We start from the raw sequence: 23992 nt of genomic DNA, 5'->3' as shown, positions 1-23992 counted from the left end.
TGATACTTAGCAGGCATTTAATAAACGTTTATTAACTGACTGATGCCAGTCTGGAAGTTCAGGTTCAGTACTGGAACCGAGAGTGTCCGTCTGCTCGTTATCCAAAGGAAGTTCACTTAGCCACAGCATAGAAAGAACATTGGGCAAGAAATCAGCAGGGAATGCTTCGATAATCTAAATAGGCAGAGCTTCCTTCATCTCCATACTGAAAGTATTTGGTGAGAAGGGTAAGCTGAGTTGCAAATGCTCCCTGTGGGTTGCTTGTCTTTTTGTGCGTGGGCAGCTAGGAAGCTGGACCAATCAAGTCTCAGAGACTGCTTTTCAGCCTTTTAACGGTCTACCATACATTTATTAACTAATGGGGTTTTTCAGAAAAGTTTTTTCAAACATCACATGCTAAGATGATCATGTTTTTATATCTTCACATAGGAGAGCAGCTAGGTGGCACAGTGGATAAAGTGCTGGGTCTGTAGTCAGGAAGACCTGAGTTCAAATTCGGCCTCTCTTTCCAGCTGTGTGACCCTGGGCAAGTCACTTAACCTGTTTGCCTCAATTTCCTTTTGGTTGTTGTGAGGATCAGATGAGATAGTATTTATAAAAGTCGTTAGCATAGTGTCTGGCACATAGTAAACACAATCCCCTCCCTTCTTATTTAGGTGACCTGGGACAAGCCCCTTACCCTCCCTGAGTCTCAGTTTCCCTACATGTAGAGTGAGATGACTGTTCCACATGAGTTCTGATGCCCCTCCCAGCCCTAGTGTCAGGATCCAATTAAGAAAGAATAATCATAAACATTAACCTACCAGTTAAATGCAAGAGACTCTGTTGAATGAATGGGATAGAAAGACAGAAAAAAAGAAGTCTTGTCCTTAGGGAGCTTGCTAAATTCTTGTGACTGTCCATAGGGGAGACAAACCATGCATCCATAGACAAAGTAAAGTAAAGAGGGACAAAGTGCTAAATTGAGTACCTGACCTGGAGTCAGGAAGACTAATCTCAGACACTTCCTAGCTTTGTGACCCTGGGAAAGTCACTTAACCCTGTTTGCCTTAGTTTCCCCATCTGTAAAATGAGCTGGAGAAGGAAATGGCAAACCGCTCCATTATCTTTGCCAATAAAACCTCAAATGGGGCCACAAAGAGTCAGATAGGACTGAACAACAATAATAGCACTGATGATTTTTAGCTTGATTTTAAAACTGGCAGCTCAGTTCGACATTTATTAATTGCATACCATGTGCAAAGTAGATAGGTGTTGGGGAGTCAAGGGCAAAAAACCAAGGCAATCCCAGGCCTCAAGCTTGCAGACCTTTAGAGAAGTAAACAGTAATTTAAAGAGGAATATACCAAGGCTTAGGCTGGAGAACTGAGTGATGATCCAGCACAGGAGCCTGAGAAGTGATCAGGCAGGTCAGGCTGAACCAGAAATGTTCCCTGTTATGGAAGTCAAGGGAGGAAAAAGAATCTAGGAGAGCCTGATGGGTGGTCAGTGTAAAAAGTTTCAGAGAGGCCAAGGAGGTTGAGGATTAAGAAAAGGTCTTTGAGTTAGCAGTTAAAACATCATTAGTAACCTTCAAGGAAGTGGTTTTTAGAGAGACTGGAGTAAGAAGACTGATTTTCAAAGGGTTGAGATTTCCCAGCCACTTCAAAATCATGCTGCCTGAGCCCTGTTCATCTTCCTGAGGCGTCTCCCATGAGAACCTGGACTCTGACCCTGAAATCCTGCACTCTGATAAGCTTTTGCCTTACCTTTCCCAGAGCCAGGCCTCTCTGTCATTTACTCTTTGCACATACCAAGCAGTATATGTGTGAGGTTTCTTTCATTCCTGGCCATTTTCAAACCCTGCCACCCCTCCCCCACCTCCAATATTTTCCTTTTATCTGTTGTCTTCCCCCATTAAAACTTGAAGTTCCTTGAGCGCTGGGACAGTTTTGCTGACTCTTTGCCCGGTGCCTGTCACACAGTTAAACAATTAATGCTCGCTCATTCATTGAACAGTAGATAAGAAAGGGGTAGTGGGTGTGTGTGTGTGTGTGTGTGTGTGTATGTACATATATATCTATATCTACAGATATAGATATATATGTATATATTGCTTGAGAAAAGGAAACATTTTTGTTTATGTTTTTGTTGGGCAGTGGGGTTAAGTGACCGCCCAGGATCACCCAGCTGGTAAGTGCCGAGTGTCTGCGGGCAGATTTGAACTCAGGTCCTCCTGACTCCAGGACCCCCAATGCTCTATTTAGCTGCCCGAAAAGGAAACATTTTTGAGGATGGGGAGGCGTGGGCATATTTGTAGGCAACAGGGAAGAGATTAGTAGATAAAGACCAAAAATTAGAAAGAAGAAATGTAGGAAGGAACAAGCCCCTGGAGGAGACAAAGGGAATAGGAAGAAAGGAAACATTATGAGCTTGCTACATGCCAGGCATCCTGCTAAGCACTTCACAGATATTTCATTTGATCCCCACAACAACCCTGGGAGGTAGGTGCTATTATTATCCTCATTTTACTGTGGAGGAAAGTGAGGATAAAAGGCACAGGTAAAGGCTTGGTCTTTGCAAGGAAGAAAGGCCAGCTCTTCCTCTGAGGAGCAAAAAAGGAGAAAACGTGGGTAAAGGGGTAAGAAGTATGAGAAAAGTTAACCTCTTTTTTCAGCAAAATAAGAGATATGAGGTCTTCTGCTAAGAGAGAAGGGTTTAAGGGGTTTGAGAAGAAGAGAAGGTTTGGCACATTGTTTTTAGGATTGTGATGTTGTCAGTCAAAGAAAAATAAAGTATATGTAGAATTGAGGGCCCAATTGATATGAGGTAATATGAGTTTGTAGTTGACTTACATAACTTCTTACTGAGCTCTTAAGTAGCCCCTGAAGAGGGATGGGAAAGGCAGATGAGATAGTCATCCAAAATTGAGGTTTTGCAAGGCATTAGCAGTGATAAGGTAAGGATTCAGAGTTAGGGGCAGTGTATAATTGATCCGGTTAACTCTGAGATCAAGATGGTGACACTATAGCTGGGGTGATGAACTGGAAGAAGTCAAGGGAACTGGAAATAAGAGTGAGGATGAAAAATACTTTTTAGGAGGAGAGAGTCATAGGGAAATATGGAGGTTTCTGTGAGTGCAAGGAGTTGGAAAAAAGTATGAAAGGAAGAAGTGTAAGATGAAGAGGAATTTCTTCATGATAGATCAGTATTCCAGAGGACTCAATAAATGGGGAGGATAGAAGAGAATGGGGACTCAGGAGGTAAGTGGTTGAGCTAATGGGTTTGAGAGTACGAGGTTGTATGGAGTACAGGAATTGGAAGAGGAGGAGGTAGAATTTTGCTGGTTGTGATGGACAGAGGTTTTGTGGTATAGTGGATAGAAGATGGCCTTGAAGCCTCAGGAGACTTTGATTCATGTCATATTCCTAACTTCCCACTTTCTCACTCTTCCCAACTCTTGCATGCCTTTTTTGAAAAACTGGGACATTTTACCAGCTCCAATTTTAAAGCACCTCAGGTATCCTCCATGATTTCTGAAAAATTACCAATAGCAGTGTCCCACAGTAATCTGATCCAGAAGTTTTTCAGTGCACCAGGATACAGTTCTTTCAGACCTCAGGACTTAAAATTATTAAAGGTAGTAGGTAGGTAATATCATTCTTACTTTTCACTTTTCTTGGGTCTCAATTAATTTCATTTGTAGTTAGAATGTAAGCTCTGTTTGTGAGCAGGTATTACATCATTCTTTGACTTTGTATTGCCAGAACCTACCACAAGGACCCGTATACATTAGGTAATTAATAAATGCTTATGAATTGACTGGTTCCATGTTCATCATTTTTGGGTTATATTTCCCAAATTTTTTGCTTTACAGAGGAAACAAAAACTAGAAGAACTATGTGTTTCTACTGCTTCCTTATCTTCTATAAACTCTAAGCAACAGTATTGTACCTTTCTCTGATCTTCCTCATGTCCTAAACATGGTTTTAAAAGCCTCATTTACTATCTTTTGAATTCACTGAAAAAATTTAAATCAGTCAGTGAATTCCTTGTCTATCTATATGGATCTTTTTAGACACCTCCAACCTCTTTTCTTCTTGACTAGAACTGTATTTTAGGAAAACTTTATTCTTGAGAGTATCTCATTAATCTAAAGGAAAGGACAAAGAGTAAAAACTTGGGGTCAAAGGCACAATGAGACAAGAAGAACAATGATCAAATAAGAGGATCACAGGAAGCAAAGTGGACAATCTGGATTCCATAAAATGTGAAAGTTGATGCACAAACAAAACCAATGCAGCTAAAATTATGTTAGTTAAATGGAAGGTTTCTCTGATAAGGATCTCATTTCTAAAATAGTTGGGGAACTGATTCAGATTTATAAAAATAAGAGTCATTGCCATGTTGATAAATGGTCAGAGGCAGCCAGGTGGCACAATGGATGGCATATTGGGCCTGAAGTCAAAAGGACCTGAGTTCAAATTCAACTTTTAGACACTTACTAGCTATCTGACCCAGGCAGACAAACCCTTTAGTCTACTAGGTACTAACTAAATATTCAGCCAAAACTGCTAAGAACACTGGAAAGCAATTTGGCAAAAATTAAATATAGGCATAAATCCCACAATGCATGCCAAGAAAAAACTCTAAATGGATACATGAATTAGACATTGAAGGCAACATTATAAAAAAATTAGAGAAGGAAGGAAGAAATTACCTTTCAGATCTATGTATGGGGAAGAGATCATAACATAACCATACAGGGGATAGAGCAAATCAATAAAATAGAGAATTTTTATTATATAATGTGTAAAAGTTTATGCATAAGTAAAACCAATGCATTTAAAATTAGAAAGGAAACCAGAAACTCAGGGGGGAAATGTTTGTGGCAAGTTTCTCTGGTAAAGGTCTCATTTACAAGATATACAAAGAACTAATTTAAATTTATAAGAATAAGAGTTATTTCCTCATTGATAAATGCTCAGAGCATATGAATAGGCAGTCAAGCAGTTCTCAAAGGAAGGAATCCACGTTGTCAGTAACCATAAGAAAAAAATGCTCCAAATTACCAACAGTTAGAGAAATGCAAATTAAAATAATTCTGAGGCCCTACCTCACATTCCTCAAAGATTGGCAAAAATGTCAAAATAGGAAAATGATAAATGTTGGTAGGGGTAGAGGAAAATGCAAGTTAACTGATTCAGCTGTTCTGGAAAGCAATCTAGGTATCTAGGGATCAATCTACCAAAGCGCACAAAAAACTTGTATAGATCCAATTAGAAAATGTTCCTTAAAGAACTCAAGAACAACTTAATTAGCTGGAGGAATATTCAGTGCTCATGTCTGGGTCATGCCAATACAATAAAAATGGACAGTATTAACAAAGTTCATTTAAAACTCTCAATGCTATACCATTTAAATTACAAAAGCAATATTTTATAGAACTTAATAAAATAATAACAGTTAATTTGCATAAATATGATCAGGAATATCAAAGGAAATGATGAAAGAGGTAAGGACAGAATGTGCTTTATTTTCCTTTGTTGACAGGGCTTAAATTGATAGGTAGTTCAGGAGAATGCTGTAGACGTAACATTCATAATAGTTCAGTAAGACATTTGACAAAACATTTCTTAATTTTCTTGGAAAAAAGATGAAGAGATGGGAACTAGGTAGTGGTAGAGTTGTATGAACTTGGAACCATTTGAACTACCTAATAAAGGGTAGTAATGAATTCAGACCTCGAGAAGGTTATCTGATGGATCATCACAGGTTCTGCACTTAGCTCTGGTCTGATCAGAATTTATTTTTCATAGATATTTGTTGAATCGTATTGAGTGGCATCGTGTTGAGATGGCAAGCGTTATCGCATGTGTAAATGAAACAAAGTTGGGAAAGAGAACCATTACTGGAGATGACATGATTATGATCTAAAACTTAACAAGTTAGAACAGTAGTCTGAATCCAGTATGATGAAATTTAATGGGAGTAAATGTAAAACTCTATTTCAAAAAATAACTGCAGAAAAACGTGTAGTTTTACTGAGACTGTGGTGAGCTCAGTGTAAGTCAAAGTGTAACTTAGTAGTTAAAAAAGATAGTATAATGTTGGGAGGTATTAATAGAAGTATAATGTTCAGATAAAAGGAATTGATACTTTCCTGTACACAAACATTTCTGTTTTGTACCCTACATTTTTAGAAAAAACATTGACAAGCATTACCAGAGAAGTGAGGTACCAGAATGAAGGGCAGAACAACTATATATTCTAGGATTGGTTGAAGGGACAGTGGATGTATTTTATCTGCATGAGATCTGGGGATTGTATAAACCTATAAGCTCAATATGAGTTAATAGTGTGATGTAACAGCTGAAAAAGCTAATATGATCCTGGGTTGCTTTGAGAGGCATAGTTTCCTGGAATAAGAGATTGTACATGTATACCAGCAGTTTTTATCCTATTTTGTGTCATGTACTCCGTTGGCAGTCTGGTGAAGCCTATGAACTCTTCTTAGAATGTTTTTAAATGCATGAAATAAAACACAGGGTTTCAAAGGATATCTCTCTTTCCTTCTCCTCTTCCTCTTCTTCTCCCTCTCCTTTTTTAAAAACACAAATGCATGTAAGAACCTCTGCTCCAACAATCTGCCTTCTTCGGATCCTCTCTAGAGTATTATTATCCAGTTCTGCATGTCAGAACAAGACCATCTAAAATACGATGGGAGAGTATCCCAAGGAGAGTAACCAGCATTGCCCCAGAACCTGTTTGAGGCTGTATCATAAGAGAAGCCATTGAGAGAAGTAGGTCTCTTTAGCCTAGAGAAAAAAAGATTTAAAGTAGACCCTGATAGTGCTCAATTATTTGAAGGACTGTCCTATGGAACAGGCATTGAATTAGTCCTGTTTGGCATCCCAGGGGCAGAACTAGAAGCAGCAGGTAGAAACGACAAAGAGGCAAATTCAGATGTGAAGTCAGGAAGACTTGCTAACATATAGAGTTGTCCAAGAATAGGATGGCCTGTCTCTGAAGTGGACTCCCTCTCATTGGAATTCTTGGAGCAGAGGATGGATGATTGTGGGTCAGGTATGTCACAGAAAGTATTTCAGAGGTAGCTTGGCTGCTAAGGTCCATTGCAACTCTGAATTACTCTTTGATTCATTGTTTAACCTTAAAAGACAGAGAAATTATGCCTACTATTATATTCAAGTATTTGGAGAGCTGTTAGAGTGTAAGGAGAGTTTGACTTTTTTTTAACCCAGTTATGTAAGATTTCACTCAGTACAATGGGTTGAAATTGCAGGGAGCTAACTGGCTGATGTCAGGGAAAACTTGCTAACCATTAGAGCTGTCCAAAAGTAAAATGTGTTGCCTCAGAAAGTAGTGAGTTACCCATCGTTTTGGACATTTAAGCAGAGACTGACAATTTCTGGAAAAAAAAATTTTGGAAGGAAGGATTCTTTATGAGGTATGAGGTAGGACTAGATAATTGTAAATGCAAGCATTCAATATCAGAAAGTAACACTTTATAAAGTACCTTATTTAAAATAACCTTGTGAACTACCTGTCTCTGTCAAGTTTTCATAGCCTGAATATCTCACAAATATGCTTTAATGTTGTTGTTGTTGTCGTTGTTGTTGTTTTTAAGGCAATTGGGGTTAAGTGACTTGCCCAGGATCACGCAGCTAGTTAGTGTCAAGTGTTTGGTCTGAGGCCAGATTTGAACTCAGGTCCTCCTGACTTTAGGGCCAGTGCTCTATCTGCTGCGCCACTTAGCTGCCCCTATGATATATTTTCTTGATTTATTAATCACTATGTGTATATATCACTAATATAATGATAGTTGCTTCAAATTTTCCATTTCTAATAGATTTCTTTCAAAGCATGTTGGTTTGGACTAACTCTATTGATTTCCATTTGGTCTGTGGTAATTTTTCTGTTTCCATTTTCCAGTGTTTAATCCTAGAACTTTGGAGCTAGAAGGAACATTAAAGATCATTTAAATCCAACCCTTTTAAGAAGGAAACTGTAATGTACAGATCTATAATGTTTTCATTCAGGAAGTTCAGATGTTTTCTAGCTCTTGGGTCTGGTTCCTGCCACATATCTCACAGCCCAAGTGAGTTTAACCACACTAAGCATCTACTGCATGCCAGGCATTGTGCAGAGTGTCAGAGGTAGGGAGATAACAGTGCAATAATTCCTGCTCTTAGGAGTTTACGTTCTCTTGGAAGAAAAAAACATACAAATGAAAGTGTGTATGTGTGTCTGTATCTATATATATGTATACACATTAAATATGAGGAAATTTGGGGAGAAGGGCAGTAGCATCTGGGGAGGGAGTGGAGTCAAGAAAGACTTCATAAAAAAGGTAGCATTTGACTTGAGTTGGTAGGAAAGCAAGGGAGTCTGGAAGGCCTAGGCGAACAGCATGTATGTTCAAGGCATAGAGGACGTCCAGCGCAAAGGCATGGCGTGGAGGTAAGAGATGGATTGTCATCGATGAAGAGTAGCAAAAAGGCCTGTTTGGTTGGACCTTCGTTTAAAATAACAATTAGAACCTACATCGCTCGACCCTCTTCTAGTACTTACTGTACTTTACTAAGCAGTTTACTATGAAGAATTATTACTGTGTTAAGTTCATGTTCAATTCTAGCACCCACACTTTTTGTTCCATCAAAATCCTTCTAGGTGCCAAACTTGGATTCTCAGTATGACCTTACCCTTCTAGGATGAACTTTAGTCAAATCTTCTTGGTGAAACCTTTCCCACACTTCTTTAGCTTCTATTAATATTATTTATTTTTTTACAAAAGTTATTTTTATTTTGACATCTGAATAAGTGTTGACTCCTCAGGACATGGTCTTTGGCATCTTTTCCAACTTATTCATCAGCTTGTTGCACTGTGCCTTTCTCAGAAAAAAGATGCCATCCAAAAATTTTCTGATATCCTTGTTTTTGACTGTGGTGGCCTGTTGAATCAGGGCAGCAGAGTTTGATACAAGTTCAATATTATTTCCTTCAAGAATTAACTCATCTTTTTGAGCTTGAGAAATAGCACAAGCAACACTTGGTCTCATGCATACTCTTTGGATATATTTTTCACCCCCAAAATTTCTGATTTCTACAAGTGAGGCATTCTCTTAAATAACAGTATTGATGGGGAGGTGAGCATACACAGACCTCATCTTGTAACAAAAACCCAGGGTAATGTCTTTGATCATGTTTTGTACATGACTACAGATTGTGCATATGGTTGCAAGTTCTTTTTGATTTCCCCACCACTTGTCTACCCGGAGCCTTTTTTTCTTCTTTCTAAGGAGACTAAGCTCAACATTGATATGGTTGAAATCTCTACAGAGGATTCGAATCCTCTGAGCCCCTTCACAGTAACTGTTCGACCCTTATGAGAGATGTCAACATTTTCTGGGATGTCGATGGTCTAGTTGCTTAGAATGGTCTTCATTCTGGTAGTGAATGGGCCAAGAAGATTAATTTTATTTTTATTTGACTCTAAAGCACTGATTTGCGTCCATTGATACCATACATATGGAATTCATGGTTTGTAGTTTTCAGCACTTAAAAAATGTCAATTTGTGTCAACAGGTGAAGCCAAGAATTTATTGCCATATCCTGGACCCAACAAAATGAGAGATTGTTTCTGCACCATAAATTTGGACCAAGAAGAAGTTTTTCGTACTCAGGTTGTTGAAAAGTCATTAAGGTTAGTAGAAAACTTGATAAATAATGTTAGATGTATCCAAAATGTAAATCCTGCCATGTAATCCCAAATGTAAACATAACTAAAAACATCAAGTAGTTTAGTAGATTTCTAACTCAGTATGAGTCAGCAGTATGCTATGGTGTCTCAGAAAATTATCGTTATCTTAGGCTGCATTAAAAGAGTGATTATGTGCAAGATTAGGAAGGTGATTAGACCTCATCTTTTATTATTATATTCCCTTTTGGATCCCTGTTTCAGGAAGGACATGGGTAAGCTAGAGAGTTTCCAAAGGAGGACAGCCAGGATAGTGAAGGGCTTTGAGATCGTGCCATAGGGTTGAAGGATTATCTAGTTTGGAAACAGGACGACTTGGGAGGGAATAAGGCGGAAGTCAGAGTGCATTCTGCCTTCGTGTATTTGGAGGATTCTGAAATATTGGAAGGGTGATTCAACCATTTCTACTTAACCCCTTAAGTCAGAACTAAGAGCACTGGTTAGAAATCACAAAGAAGAAAATTTAGGTTTGATATGAAGAAAAATGTCCTAACAGTTATTTTTATTCAGTTGTTTCAGTTGTATCCAACTCTTCGTGGCCCATTTTGGGGTTGACAGAGATACTGGAGTGGTTTGGCATTTCCTTTTCCAGCTCATTTTATAGATGAGGAACCAAGGCAAACAGGATTATGTGACTTGTTCAGGGTCACACAGCTAGTAAGTGTCTGAGGTAGGATTTGAACTCAGGAAGATGAGTCTTTCTGGTCACTCTATCTACTGCGCCAGCTATCCAGAAGTGGAATGGTCTCTTAGGAGGTAGCAGGTTCCTTCAGATTAAGAGATCTTCAAAAGCAATGGCCAGATGACCAGTTCTAGCCATTAATTATTTAGCTATGGGTTGACTGGTTGGCTTCTGAAAGTTCCCTCATTAGAAACTTTTTTAAAATTTTCACATTCATTTTATCTAAAGATCAAGGAAAATAATTATTTAGGAAACATTTTATAAATCACTTAATTTAGCACTAACTAACCTTACCAGTGAATGAACTTCTCTAAAATAAATTACATCCCATTTTAATATGTAGTCTTGCAAATAAATACTTAAAATCAACCAGTTCACTAGTGAAGACACACAGCATCAAAATATTTTGCCGTCTTAGGAAGGCTACAGGTCACAAGCTGAGTGAAGCCAGCTTTCTAATCACCTGTCATAAATTGTTACTTGTTTTACTGCTCTGGATGAGTGATTAAACTTTCAGACTTTAATCAAATTTGCCATAGAGAATCCCATTGCATCTGGCACAAATGCTTTGTGCTAAGTACTTCTACAGTGATCTCAGAGCCTTGTGGCTTTTTGTTGTTTTAATGTTATTGGTAGACTGATGATTGAAGTGAAAATTTACTTGTGATTCGATTTTTGCCTTTGAGCTGCTTTTACAAATAGTTCTGCTTAGAGATTTTCAAATGAGGAATGCAGTTCGGAAGAATTTGGTTGCTTTAATTTTGAGTACATTTGGAATAAAAATGCCTTGTGTTGTTTTTTTTTTATCCATTGAAATAGCAAAAACTGAAAGGTTAAAGCAAAAATAACAGAAACAAATCTCCATAAGAATTCTGCACTCAAGTTTTAGATTTCTCTATGAACTAATGTAGTGCAGTATTCTGAAGACATGACATTCATCTTTGGCACATGTAAGTAACATTAGATTTTAGGCTTTAAAATTTTTAAATATACTTCCAGGAAAGAAGGAACCTTGTCAGAAATACAAGTTTTAAAGTCACATATTTTCTCCAGAAGCATTTTAGGATAATGAATTTCAGTGCTTAAATTTTTGAAAAGAGAGTTTTGTTGGTTTAAAGATCAGGAGTTAAATTCCTATTGCTTATATTCTGACTTTTTTTTTTTGGCACGGAGCATTCATTACAATCCAACTTTAATTTCTTGAGATATGTTGACTTCGTATCCCTCACTTTGGGGTAAATTATAAGCAATGTTTTCTTCACTTGGGTTTCTAGGACTTTTCAGAGGGAACATAGCCCCAGAAAGCCAAAATGATCATCTGTTCATAAAACCACTGGAATTCTCTATGGGAATCTGAGGGACCTAGGTCCTCTCAGAACATAAGAGGAAATCTGGTTTGGTTCAGGATCTGTTAGAAAAAGATTATTACATGATTTGTTTTGCTAGGCATAATGTTGCTTTGTGATAGTCAGAACTTTTCCTTACAGACTGTATTCCTTCTCTCTCTAGCCCATTTTATAGTGAAGAGTTTTACTTTGAGATTCCAAGAACTTTCCAGTATTTGTCTTTCTACATTTATGATAAGAGTGTTTTACAAAGAGATCTTCGAATTGGTAAGTACTATTGATGATCATCATTTGTCATACATATGATGTGTTTTTATTTACACATCCAGTAATCCTCTAAGAACTATGGCGATAGTTGTCTGATATTAAATTTTCTTTTTCTTTTCCTATAGACTTCACTCTCGGGCATATTGGTTTAGCTCTGTACTAGGCAACTTAGACAAAGATGATAATGATATTGATCCACTCTTAGGAGAGTCTATACTTTTGATGATATATTTGCACTGATGGGAGAGGGGAAAGAGTGCTGACTAGAGTCAAAGGACCGAGGTTCAAGTCCCACCTGACGCATAGGACCTGTGTGACCTGGGCAAGTCATTTAACATCCCTGAGCATCAGTTTCCTCATCTGGAAAATAAGGGATTGGCCTTGATGGTCTCTGAGGTCCTTTCTGCCCTAGACCTAAGATCCTACGATCATTCTGCCTGGTTCTCACTGGAACAAGTTCACATATTTGACAAGACAGCTTGCTGAGGTCAGCATTGGGACATATTGTGACCACAAAACAGGTCACAGCTGACTGGCTTATGTGGAGATTGAACCCATTCACTTTGTCCTCATTACATTGATCTATTAGCTAATTAGCTGTTCCCTGAACTATGCAACTTGTATGCCCATATAAGCCATTCCCCAGGCCTGGAATGGTCAGTCTCTTTCCTCAGAATCCCTATATTCCTTCAAAACTCACAGTAGGGGCCATCTCTTATATGAAACCTTTACTAATTCCCCCCTCCTCAGATTACGTTGTATGTATTTCATGTACCTATTATACCCTTTCAGTATAATGGAAACTTCTGGAAGCCAGGGAGTATTTCTTTTTTCAAGCCCCAGTTTCTATGACTTGTTAAGCACTTAATACTTGCTTCTTTGTATTTAAAATAGCCACCACCTATACTTATTTTTCTTCCCCTCTCCTCCCCACTGGCTTCTTCCTTCTTTCATATTTACTTCTTTTCATCCATCTCTTGAAACAGAAACATGTCTTTATTCTGTTCTTCTGATAACAATCATCTCCTTAAAATCCCAAGCCTGGGAATCTGTATTTGTTTCTTTTATATGAGTATATATACTCATTCTCCTTTTAACTTTTTTTTAATTTAAAAAAATTTTTTTAATATAAATTTATTTATTTTTAGCTTTCAACATTCACTCCCACAAGTTTTTGAATTCCAAATTTATACCCCATCTCCCCCCTCCTTCCACCCCAAGATGGCATGTATTCTGAATATCCCTTCCCCTAGTCTGTCCTCTCTTCTGTCTCTCTCCCCTTCTCTTATCCCCTTCCCCTTCTATTTTCCTGTAGGGCAGGATAGACTTCTGTACCCCATTTCCTATATTTCTTATTTCCCAGTAGCATGTGAAAACATTTTTTTTAAACATATGTTTTTAAAACTTTAGGTTTCAAATTTTCTCTCTTCCTCCCTCCCCACCCACCCTCATTGAAAAGGCAGGCAACTCAATATAGGTTGTATATGTGCAGTTATGCAAAACACATCCATAGTAGACATGTGACAAACTAACTCTATTTCCCTTAATCCTATCCTGCCCTCCCATTTATTCTATTCTTTCTTTTGACCCTGTCCCTCCTCAGAGTTATTTACTTCTGATTACTCCCTTTCCCAATCTGCCCTCCTCTCTATCATCCCCCTGCTCTCTTGTCCCCTTCTCCCCTATTTTCCTGTAGGGTAAGACAGATTTCCATACCCAATTGAATGTGTTGTTATTCCCTCCTTAAGCCAAATCCTATGAGAATAAGATTCACTCATTCTTCTCACCTTCCCCCATTTCCCCTCCACTGTAAGAGACTTTTCTGTTTTTTTTTTTTTGTGAGATATTTACCCCATTCTACCTCTCCCTTTCTTCTCTGAGTATAATCTCTTCATCCCTTAATTTTATTCTCCAGATATGACCCCTTAATCTTCAACTCACCCTGTGCCCTCTATCTATCTATCTATCTACGTATACATACATATAATTTTTTTCCTTCAACTACCCTAATACTGACAAAGGTCTCATGAGTTAGAAATATCATCTTTCCATGCAGGAATGTAAACAGTTCAATCTTAATAAGTCTCTTATGATTTCTCTTTCCTGTTTACCTCTTCATGTTCCACTTGAGTCCTGTATTTGAAAGTCAAATTTTCTATTCAGCTCTGGTCTTTTCATCAAGAATGCTTGAAAGTCCTCTATTTCACTGAATGACCATTTTTTCCCCTGAAGGATTATACTCAGTTTTGCTGGGTAGGTGATTCTTGGTTGTAATCCTATCTCCTTTGCCCTCCGGAATATTATATTCCATGCCCTGAGGTCCTTTAATGTAGAAGCTGCTAAATCTTGTGTTATCCTGATTGTGTTTCCACAGTACTTGAATTGTTTCCTTCTGGCAGCTTGTAATATTTTCTCTTGACCTGGGAACTCTGGAATTTGGCTACAATATTCCTAGGAGTTTTCCTTTGGGGATCTCTTTCAGGAGGAGATCTGTGGATTCTTTCAATTTCTATTTTGCCCTCTGGTTCTAATATATCAGGGCAGTTTTCCTTGATAATTTCTTGAAAGATGATGTCTAGGCTTTTTTTTGATCATGGCTTTCCAATAATTTTTAAATTCTCTCTCCTGGATCTATTTTCCAGGTCAGTTGTTTTTCCAATGAGATATTTCACATTGTTTTCTAATTTTTCATTCTTTTGGATTTGTTCTACTGTGTCGTGATTTCTCATAAAGTCACTATCTTCCAATTGCTCTATTCTAATTTTTAAGGAAGTATTTTCTTCAGTAAGCTTTTGGACTTCCTTTTCCATTTGGCCAATTTTGCTTTTTAGGGCATTCTTCTCCTCATTGGCTTTTTGGACCTCTTTTGCCATTTGGGTTAGGCTATTTTTTAAGGTGTTATTTTCTTCAGTATTTTTTGGGTCTCCTTTAGCAAGCTGTTGACTTGTTTTTCGTGATTTCTTACATCACTCTCATTTCTCTTCCAGTTTTTCCTCTACTTCCCTTACTTGCTTCTCAAAATCCCTTTTGAGCTCTTCCAAGGCCTGGGACTGATTCATATTTTTCTTGGAGGCTTTGGATGTAGGAGCTTTGACTTTGTTGTCTTCTTCTGGTTGTATATTTTGATCTTCTTTTTCACCAAAGTAAGATAATATAGTCTGACTTTTTGCTGCTTGCTCATGATCCCGGCCAATTACTTGAGTTTTAAACTCTTTGTTAAGGTAAGAGTCTGCTTCCAATGTGGAGAATGTATCGTCCCAGGCTTCAGGGGTTTGTATAGCTGTTTTCAGAGATAATTGTAGGGCCTTGTAAATTTTTCAGTTCTTCCAAGGTGGTATGATAAGGGGCGAGGTGTTTACTCCTTTCCTGGCCTGTGACCACAAGTATTCCTTTCTGTCCTGTAACTGTGAGGAAGGGTTCCTCTCCACAGCCACTCCAAGCTCTACCAGGCCAGCGTTCCTCCTCACCCCAGCACCGCCGCCCAGAACTGTGACCCAGATCCAAACAGGGGCAAAGCAAGAAATTCCTGCCTCAGCACTGGCAAAGAGATCCCTGCAGTCCCTCTCTGATCAGCCACTGGATTCCCCCTCAGTCTGTGGGCTGGAAGCTCGGGAGCAGCTGCCCCCCAGCGCCCCCCTCCCCGGCCACGCTCTTGGGGAATGGAGCTGAAACCCACCTTCCTGTCTCAGCACCGACAGAAACAGACTTTTCCCACTGACCTTCTAAGTTGTCTTTGGCATTGGTGGATTGAGGAGTCGACTGCTCCAGGTTTGCTGCGGCTTGCGCGCCCATGCCGCGCTGCGTTGTGCTGCGCTGCACTGCACTCCCAGCCCGGCGCAATACGCCTTTCTGATCAATCATCCAGGTTGTCTTCGGCTGGAAATTTGTTTCACTCTGTCTTTTTGTGGGTTCTGCTGCTTCAGAATTTGTTTAGAGCCATTTTTTATGAGTATTTGGAGGGGTTTGGAGGAGAGCTCAAGCAAGTCACTGCTTTCACTCTGCCATCTTGGTTCCGCCCCCTCCTTTTAAATTCTTACAACCTAATTTTCGATCTATGGAAGTTTCTTTCTTCATGGGTCCCAGGGGTCTCCCTGCCAATTCCGTTGACGTTTTCTTAGTCTGTGTAGTCCTTCACTTCTCTAGCTTTTGAAGACAGAAGAAGGGAAAGAAAGATGGTTTTTTGGCACTTTGCAGAATCTTTTTCTGCTTTGATCACTCCTCTGTGTTATTTGCAGATTTTTCTACTTCCTCCAAATTCCTACTGGAGATTCTTCCTCCCCCCTAGGCTTTGTCCTTGAACTTTATATGCAGTAATTCCCTTGGTAAAGTCATCTATTCCCGTGACTTTCAACTGTCACCTTTATGTGAATGACTAAAATCTTTGTCATAATTATACATGACTATTCCAGCCATGTTCTAGTTTCTTATTCCTTCACCAGCATTTTTTTTAAGCTTTTGTTTTTTGGCTTTAAAAATTTTTTTATTATTTTTTTCAACTTTCACTTTTATAAGATTTTGAGTTTCAAATTTTTGTCCCTCTCTCCCTTCTCCCCTCCCCAAGATAGCAAGTAATCTGATATAGGTTATATAAGCACAATAATATTAAACGCATTTCCACATTAGTCATGTTTTAAAAGAAGAATCAGAACAAAAGGGAAAAACCACAAGAAAGTAAAAAAAATTTTAAAAGGTGAAAATAGTGTCTTTCAATTTGCATTCAGACTCCTAGTTCTTTCTCTGGTGAGGATAGCTTTTTCCATCATGAGTCTTTTGGAATTGTTTTTGTATACAATTTGTCATTGTATTGCTGAGAAGAGCCAAATCTATCAAAATTGATGATCACATAATGTTGCTGTTACTATGTACAGTGTTCTCTTGGTTCTGCTCATTTTACTCAGTGTCAGTTCATGTTAGTCTTTCCAGGTTTTTCTGAAATTCACTTGCTCATCATTTTTCTTTTTAGCTAGAGACAAGGTTATTGAAGATCTGCCATATTGGCCAACCTCTTAAAGAAAGAATCTGAACATTCCTGAGCTGTTGGCTAGGTTCTTAAGGAATCGGAGCAGTGGCTAGATTTTAAGAATCTGAGCCCTTCACCAACATTCTTGATCCCATTTTCTCTTCGAATCTCTAATTTTTTTCTCTAGGATTTAAAAAAAATGTTCCCTCCTTTTTGATCTCGCCTTCTTTTTGCTATTCAAAATGTTCAACTTTCCCTACCGCTTTAAAAGCCTTCCTTTGAACAGTGTCACCATATAGAGCTGTCACCTTGTGTTTTGCCTCACCTTCATTACCACACAACTGCCAAGGGTATAATTGCTTTATTATCTCCTTCCTCACCACTACTTACTCAGCTCCCTGTAACCTGACTTCTTTCCCCACCATTATTGAAAATGTCCCACTCCAAAGTTGGCAGAAATTTAATTGCCAAATTTAGCAGCCTCCTCTTAGGCCTTACCTTTTCTACAGTGTTTGAAGCTGTTGTTGGTCCACTTGACAGGCCCTTCTTCCTGCTGCTCTCATGGTTCTTTTCCCCCTTCCCAATTCTTTTTGGGTTTCTTGCCTCTTGCCTTTTTCTTCAAGGCTTTTCCCATGACCCTTTTACTGCACCTTTACTACACCTTCTCCCTTGGTGATCTCCCGTACCTGATTGTATTTATCACCTTTATGTCAGTCAATCAGTTATCAATCAGTAAACATTTATTAAAAACCTGCAATGTGCCAGGCGCTACGCTAAGCACTGGGGATAGAAAAAGAGGCCAAAGAACCTGCTCTCAAGGAGTTCCAAGTCAAATGAGGGAAAAACATATAAACAAATATATGCAAAGCAAGTTATAGACGGGATAAGTAGGAAGTAATTACCAGAGGGAAGGGACTGGAATTAAGAGGGGTTGGGGAAGGCTTCCTGTACAAGATGGGGTTTTATTTGGAACTTAAAAGAAGCCAGGGAGGTCAGTTGGAGCAGAGGAGAGAGAGTATTCTAGGCATGGGGGGAATTTCAGCCAGAGAAAATGCATGGCACCGAGAGATGGAGTGGTCTGGTTTGTGGAGCTGCCAGGAGACCAGTGTCATTGGATTGAAGAGTGTGTGTTGTGGGGAGAGAAGTGTAAAAAGACTGGTAAGTTAGGAGAGGGGGCTAGGTTTTGAAGGGCTTTGACTCTAACTTGTCTCCATCCTTGACCTCCCTTCCTGAGCTCTAAACCTAAACTTCCAACTTACCATGTAGGTAACCTACCATTAGCTTCATTAGGCTGTTCCATTGATGCTTTAAACTCATCAGGTCTAAAACTTAATTTTTTCCTCCAGTCATTCACCAAAGCTCGCACTTCTTCCAACTTTCCAATGTCTTATTAGTAGAACATCATTTTCCTCTTCACCCAGACATAAAATTTCAAGAATCATTTATTCTTTCCTTTCCTTCACCACCTATACTCTGCCAGTTACCAGGGGCTGCTGATTATTTAACTATTGTCTTTCAAGCATTTACCCTCTCTTCTCATTCCCACTGTTATCTTTTGTTTTTAGGCCCTTCACACTCTCTTGCCCTTATTATGGTAATGTCTCTTCCTCTAGTCTGTCTCCTTTCCAAATTATTCTTTACAGTACTGCTAAAATAACCTTCCTTCTCTTGTTTAAGTATGTATCAGTGTGGCCTAATGGATAGAATGCTTGAACTTGGGAGTCACAAAGACATAGGTGTATGAATTCTGTTCCCACCACTCAATTGCTGTGGGACCAAATGCAGATAATACCTATAATACACAGGTTATGAAGTTTATACAAGATAATATGTGTAAGCTTATGTAAGATAATATATATGTAAAGTGATCTGCAGTTCTTAAAGTGCTATATAAATGTTAACTCTTATTATTACTCCTTGCCCCTAAATCTTTAGTGGTTCCCCCTGCAACTTGACCATAAAAAACTACTATAGTGATGGGGAAAATCAATACAGAAATGCAGAAGAAGACAATCATTTTTAAAAATTAATTAATTTTTAGTTTTCAGCAATCACTTCCATAAGCTTTTGAGTTTTAAATTTTCTTCCCCTCCCTTCCCACCTCCCTCTCCAAGAGAGCATGCAATCTGATATAGGCTCTACATAAACATTTCTATTAAACATATTTTCATATTAGTCATGTTGTAAAGAAGAATTAGAACCAATAGGAAGAACCACAAAAAAGAAGAAACAAAACAAAACAGAAGGAAAAAAAAGAGCAAATAGTATGCTTTGATCTGAATTCAGACCCCATAGTTCTTTCTCTGGATGTGCATAGCATTTTCCATCATGATCCTTGAATTGCTGAGAAGAGCTAAATCTATCAAAGTTAACCACTGCACAATGTGGCTGTTACTGTGTACAACATTTTCCTCACTTAACTCAGCATCAGTCTATTTAAGTTTTTGCAAGTTTTTCTGAAGTCTACCTGCTCATCATTTCTTATAGCACAACAGTATTCCATTCCAATCATATACCACAACTTGTTCAGCCATTCCCCAGTTGATGGGCATCCCCTCAATTTCCAATTCTTTGCCACCACAGAAAGAGCTGCTATGAATATTTTTGTACATGTGGATCCTTTTCTCATTTTTATGATCTCTTTGGGATACAGCCCTAGTTGGGCATAGTTCCAAATTGTTCTCCAAAATGGTTGGATCAGTTCACAACTCCACCAGCAATGCATTGGTGTTCCAATTTCCCCACATCTTCTCCAACATTTATCATTTTCCTGTTTAAGACAATAATGTTAAAAAAAATGTTAAATAATGTTATTATTTTAAGACAATGATGTTTAAAAAAAATCCCCAAACCTACAAGCAAATCCTCAAATAAAATTACAGATTGGCCACAAGCCTAACAAGAATTCCTAGAAGAGCTAAAGAGAGCAAAAAAGATTTAATTTAAAAAATCATATAAGAGTAGTAGAGGAAAACTAAGAGAAATAAATGAGGACAATTCAAAATCATTGTGAAAGGAGAATGAACTTGGTTTCAAAAAAAAGGCACAAAAAATACTGAAGAAACATTAATATTAAAAAACAAAATTGGCCAAATTGCAAAAGAAATACAAAAGCTCACTGAGGAAAATAATTTCTTAAAAATTAAATTTGGGCAAGTTGAAGCTGATGAATGACTTCATGAGACAACAAGAAATAATAAAATCAAAAGAATGAAAAAAATAGAAGAAAATGTGCAATATCTCATTGGAAAAACAACTGACCTGGAAAATAGATCAAGGAGAGATAATTAAGAATTATTAGACTACCTGAAAGCTATGATAAAAAAAAAAGCTTAGACATTTTATTTCAAGAAACTATAAAGGAAGACTACCCTAATATCTCAGAACCAGAGGGGAAAATAGAAATCGAAAAAAATCTACTGATCGTCTGCTGAAAGAGATATTAAAATGAAAAATTCTTAGGAATAATATGGCCAGATTCCAGAGCTCCCAGGTCAAGGAGAGAATATTGCAGTCAACCAAAAGAGACCATTCAAATAGTTTGGTGCTACAGTTGCACAAGACTTAGCAACTTTCATGTTGAAGGAGAGGATGACTTGGAATATGATATTCTAGAAGACAAAGAAGCTAGGATTACAACCCAGGATAAACTACCCAGTGAAAATGAGTATATTCCTTTTGGGGGAAAACAAATATTTAATTAAAAAGAGGACTTTCAAGCATCTCTGATGAAAAGACCAGAGCTTAATAGAAAACTTGCCATTCAAACACAAGACTCGAGAGAAGCATAAATAATTAAACTTAAAAGAGAAGTCATAAGGGACTTAATGAGGTTAAACTGTTTACATTCCTCTGTAGAAAGATGATATATGTAATTCTTGAGAACTTTATTATGTTAGAATGATTTTTAAAAATGGATGGATGAGAAAGAGATGTATTGAGAGAAGGGAGAAAATTATTTTAAAAGAAGCAGGCAAGGAAGTACTTTCACAGCGGAGCAGGAAATTGGAGGGGGCAGTGCTTGAACCTTACTCTCATTGGAATTTGTTCAAAGAAGGAAGAATATATATACACACTATAAAAATCTATCTTACCCAACAGTTAAGTAGGAGGGGAGAAGAATAAGAGAAAGGGAGGGTGGTGTTACATGAAGGGAGATAGATTAAGAGAGACAGTAGTTAGAAGCAAAACAGATTTTTGAGGAGGGACAGGGTAAAAAAAAAAAGAGAAAGTTAAACAGAAGAAAATAGGTTAGAGAGAAATATGCAGGCAGTAATCATAACTGTGAATGGGATGAACTCACCCATAGAATGGAAACAGAGCAGAGTGGATTAGAAACCAGAAACCAACAATATGTTATTTATAAAAGACACATGTGAAACAGAAAGATACATGGAGTTAAAATAATGGACTGGAGCAGAGTATATTATGCCTCAGCTGAAATTAAAAAAAGAAAAGTTAAAAAAAATTATGATCTCAGACAAAGCAAAAATAGACCTAATTAAAAGAAATAATCAGGGAAACTATATTGTGTTAAAAGGTACAATAGCCAATGAAGTAATAAAAATACTAAACACGTATATACCAAATGGCATAACATCCCAGTTGTTAAAGGAACAGTTAAATGAGTTATAGGAAAAAGTCATGAAACTATTAGTGGGGGACCTCAACTTTGTCCTCTCACAGCTAGATAAATCTAACCCTAAAATAAGTGAGAAAGAAGTAAAGGAGATGAATGCAATTTTAGAAAAGTTATATATGATAGACCTCTGGAAAAAATTAGATGAGAATAGAAAGGATTATATCTTTTTCTCAGTTGTACATAGCATCTTCTCCAAAATTGACCATATATTAGGGTGTAAAAACTCACAACCAAATGCAGAAAAGCGGAGGTATTAAATGCACCCTTTTCAGACCATAATGTAATAAAAATTACCTTCAATAAAGGTCCATGCAAGTAAAAATTTAAATTTTATTGGAAACTAAATAATCCTAAAGAGTAGACAAAAGAATAAATCATAGAATAATAATGTCATTAAATATAATGACAACAATGAGACAGATTGTCAAAATTTGTAGGATGCAGCCAGAGTAGAACTTGGGGCGAAAATTTATATCTCTAAATATTTACAGGGAGAGAGAATGCAAGCAGATTAGTGCAGTAGGCATGTAACTGGAAAACAACAACAAAAAAAGAAACATTGTTAGATAAATATAAATTGAGTTGAAGTGACCTCTGCTTCTAAATTCTTGTAGTATTTTGATCTACTACCTTGGCATTTACCACATCTTGCCTTTTATTATAGTTACTTATTTTCATTTCTCCTACTTGATTATAAACTCTTCGAGAGTAGGGAACATAATTTATACACTCTTTATACCCATAGTGTCTAATGCATAGAACTAATGTGTATTTCTTCAAGGAATGAATACTTGAATTGCCTTGATTTTTCCTGGAAAATAGGCCATCTTTCCGTTAAGATCAGCAGATGCAAAATAGAATTCATGATTTTTTTCTCTGCAGGTCTTCCCAAATCTTGACACCCCCATTATTTTAGTCTTCTGTGCTAGAAATTTTGAAATAATCTTTTACAACCTTCTTCCCTTATCTTTCATTAAGCCCTGTTACTTCTCTTTCTGAAATATCTTACATTAGACCTGTCTCTCTCTGACTGTCACTATCACCGTAACCCAGGAATTTAACACTTTGGGTTTGGATTACTACAGTAACCTCCTTAGCTGATTTCCCTCCGTTCTTACCCTCCAGTCAATCATATCAGACCCAAAACTGTACCTTGATTATACTCACCACCATCACCAGACCTCTTCTGTTTGCCTCCTCAGAAACCAAATAAATGAAAGATAAACATGGTGACTGAGGAGAAAAAAAGGCAAAGTGCAATGGATTCCCCTCAAAAGAATATTGGGGAGAGAAAAGCTGGCATGGGAAAAAAACAAATATTTGAGAAATATTTGAGAGATACCCATGGCAGCTGCTGAAAAAATACATGAAATATGAAGCCAAAATATTCTGTTTTGTATTTATATAGTAATGCAAATAAAGAAACTATATAGGAATAATGGTGCTTGATATAAACTTCAACACTTATTTAAAAGGTTCCCTGTAGATGAATGTAGTGATAGTTATTAAGGTGGCAGAATGAAATATTATAAAACTGTATAATATAAAATCTGATTTAATTGGAAGAGATGCCTCTAGTGCAGGCTTGCTATGAATTTCTGGAAAAGAACACTGGAGCCACAGTTGTTCTTATTCACCTCTTGATAAGGCATATAATGCTGTAGGTTGATTTGGCTTATGATTTGTCTGTCATAGGAGGTATGTAGCTGAGTTTTCTCACCATGATTTCTAAAACTGTTTTATCATTTTTCTCTTCATTTTTTTTAAATGTAGAATTAGTATCTGTGCATTTACAGTCATGGGAAATAGGCATTGTTAGTCTGATGATATAATTTTTTTATATATTAATGTTTTGGTGGGAGAAGTAATGGGCAGGGAGAATTCCTGTATCTAGTTTTTAAAAAAAAAACCTCATAATGTGGAAATTTTCACTATTATATTCACAATACTTGCTTTTTAAGGTTGCAAACTGGTCTCACATCCTTTCATTTTTCATGTAAACTTTATAGAGATTTTTATAAGCTAATTTTTCAATTCTTTTGTATCTTGAATTGTTAAAAGTTGAGTGTCTTTTTTTCCTAGGTACTTTTCAACTCAATTTTATGTACATCATGTAGGAATGGAATCTGAACTAGAGTTGAGGAAAGATTATTTTTCCAACTTGTGAAGGTTTAAATATTGGTTTTGAACAAAAGTCCCAGAAGGTCCCTAACATAGGATCCAAACTTGGTAAACTTCTTTGTGAGACAAAGAAAGCTTTTGTTTACAAACTTGAAGTATAGCACTAATACTGAAATCTCAAGGCTGAGGAACCAAGCTGTAAAAAGTCAGGAAATTG

At 37.5% G+C, this 23992-nt stretch overlaps 1 protein-coding gene and 1 pseudogene across 1 annotated transcript in view; one reads left to right on the top strand and one right to left on the bottom strand.

Moving 5' to 3' along the window:
• The window catches only part of RASA2 (RAS p21 protein activator 2), a 152252-nt gene that overhangs the window by 16763 nt on the left and 111497 nt on the right, over nucleotides 1-23992 (top strand). Inside the window, 2 exon segments of the mRNA XM_020970925.2 lie at nucleotides 9586-9703; nucleotides 11949-12052. Coding sequence (XP_020826584.1) covers nucleotides 9586-9703; nucleotides 11949-12052 — 222 coding nt within the window.
• On the bottom strand, nucleotides 8824-9445 carry LOC110197217 (large ribosomal subunit protein uL6 pseudogene; annotated as a pseudogene).

This window comes from Phascolarctos cinereus, unplaced genomic scaffold (assembly GCF_003287225.1).
Source record: "Phascolarctos cinereus isolate Bilbo 61053 unplaced genomic scaffold, phaCin_HiC Scaffold_7;HRSCAF=346, whole genome shotgun sequence".
Classification (NCBI taxonomy): Eukaryota; Metazoa; Chordata; class Mammalia; order Diprotodontia; family Phascolarctidae; genus Phascolarctos; species Phascolarctos cinereus.
This window is presented reverse-complemented; position numbering and strand designations above follow the sequence as displayed.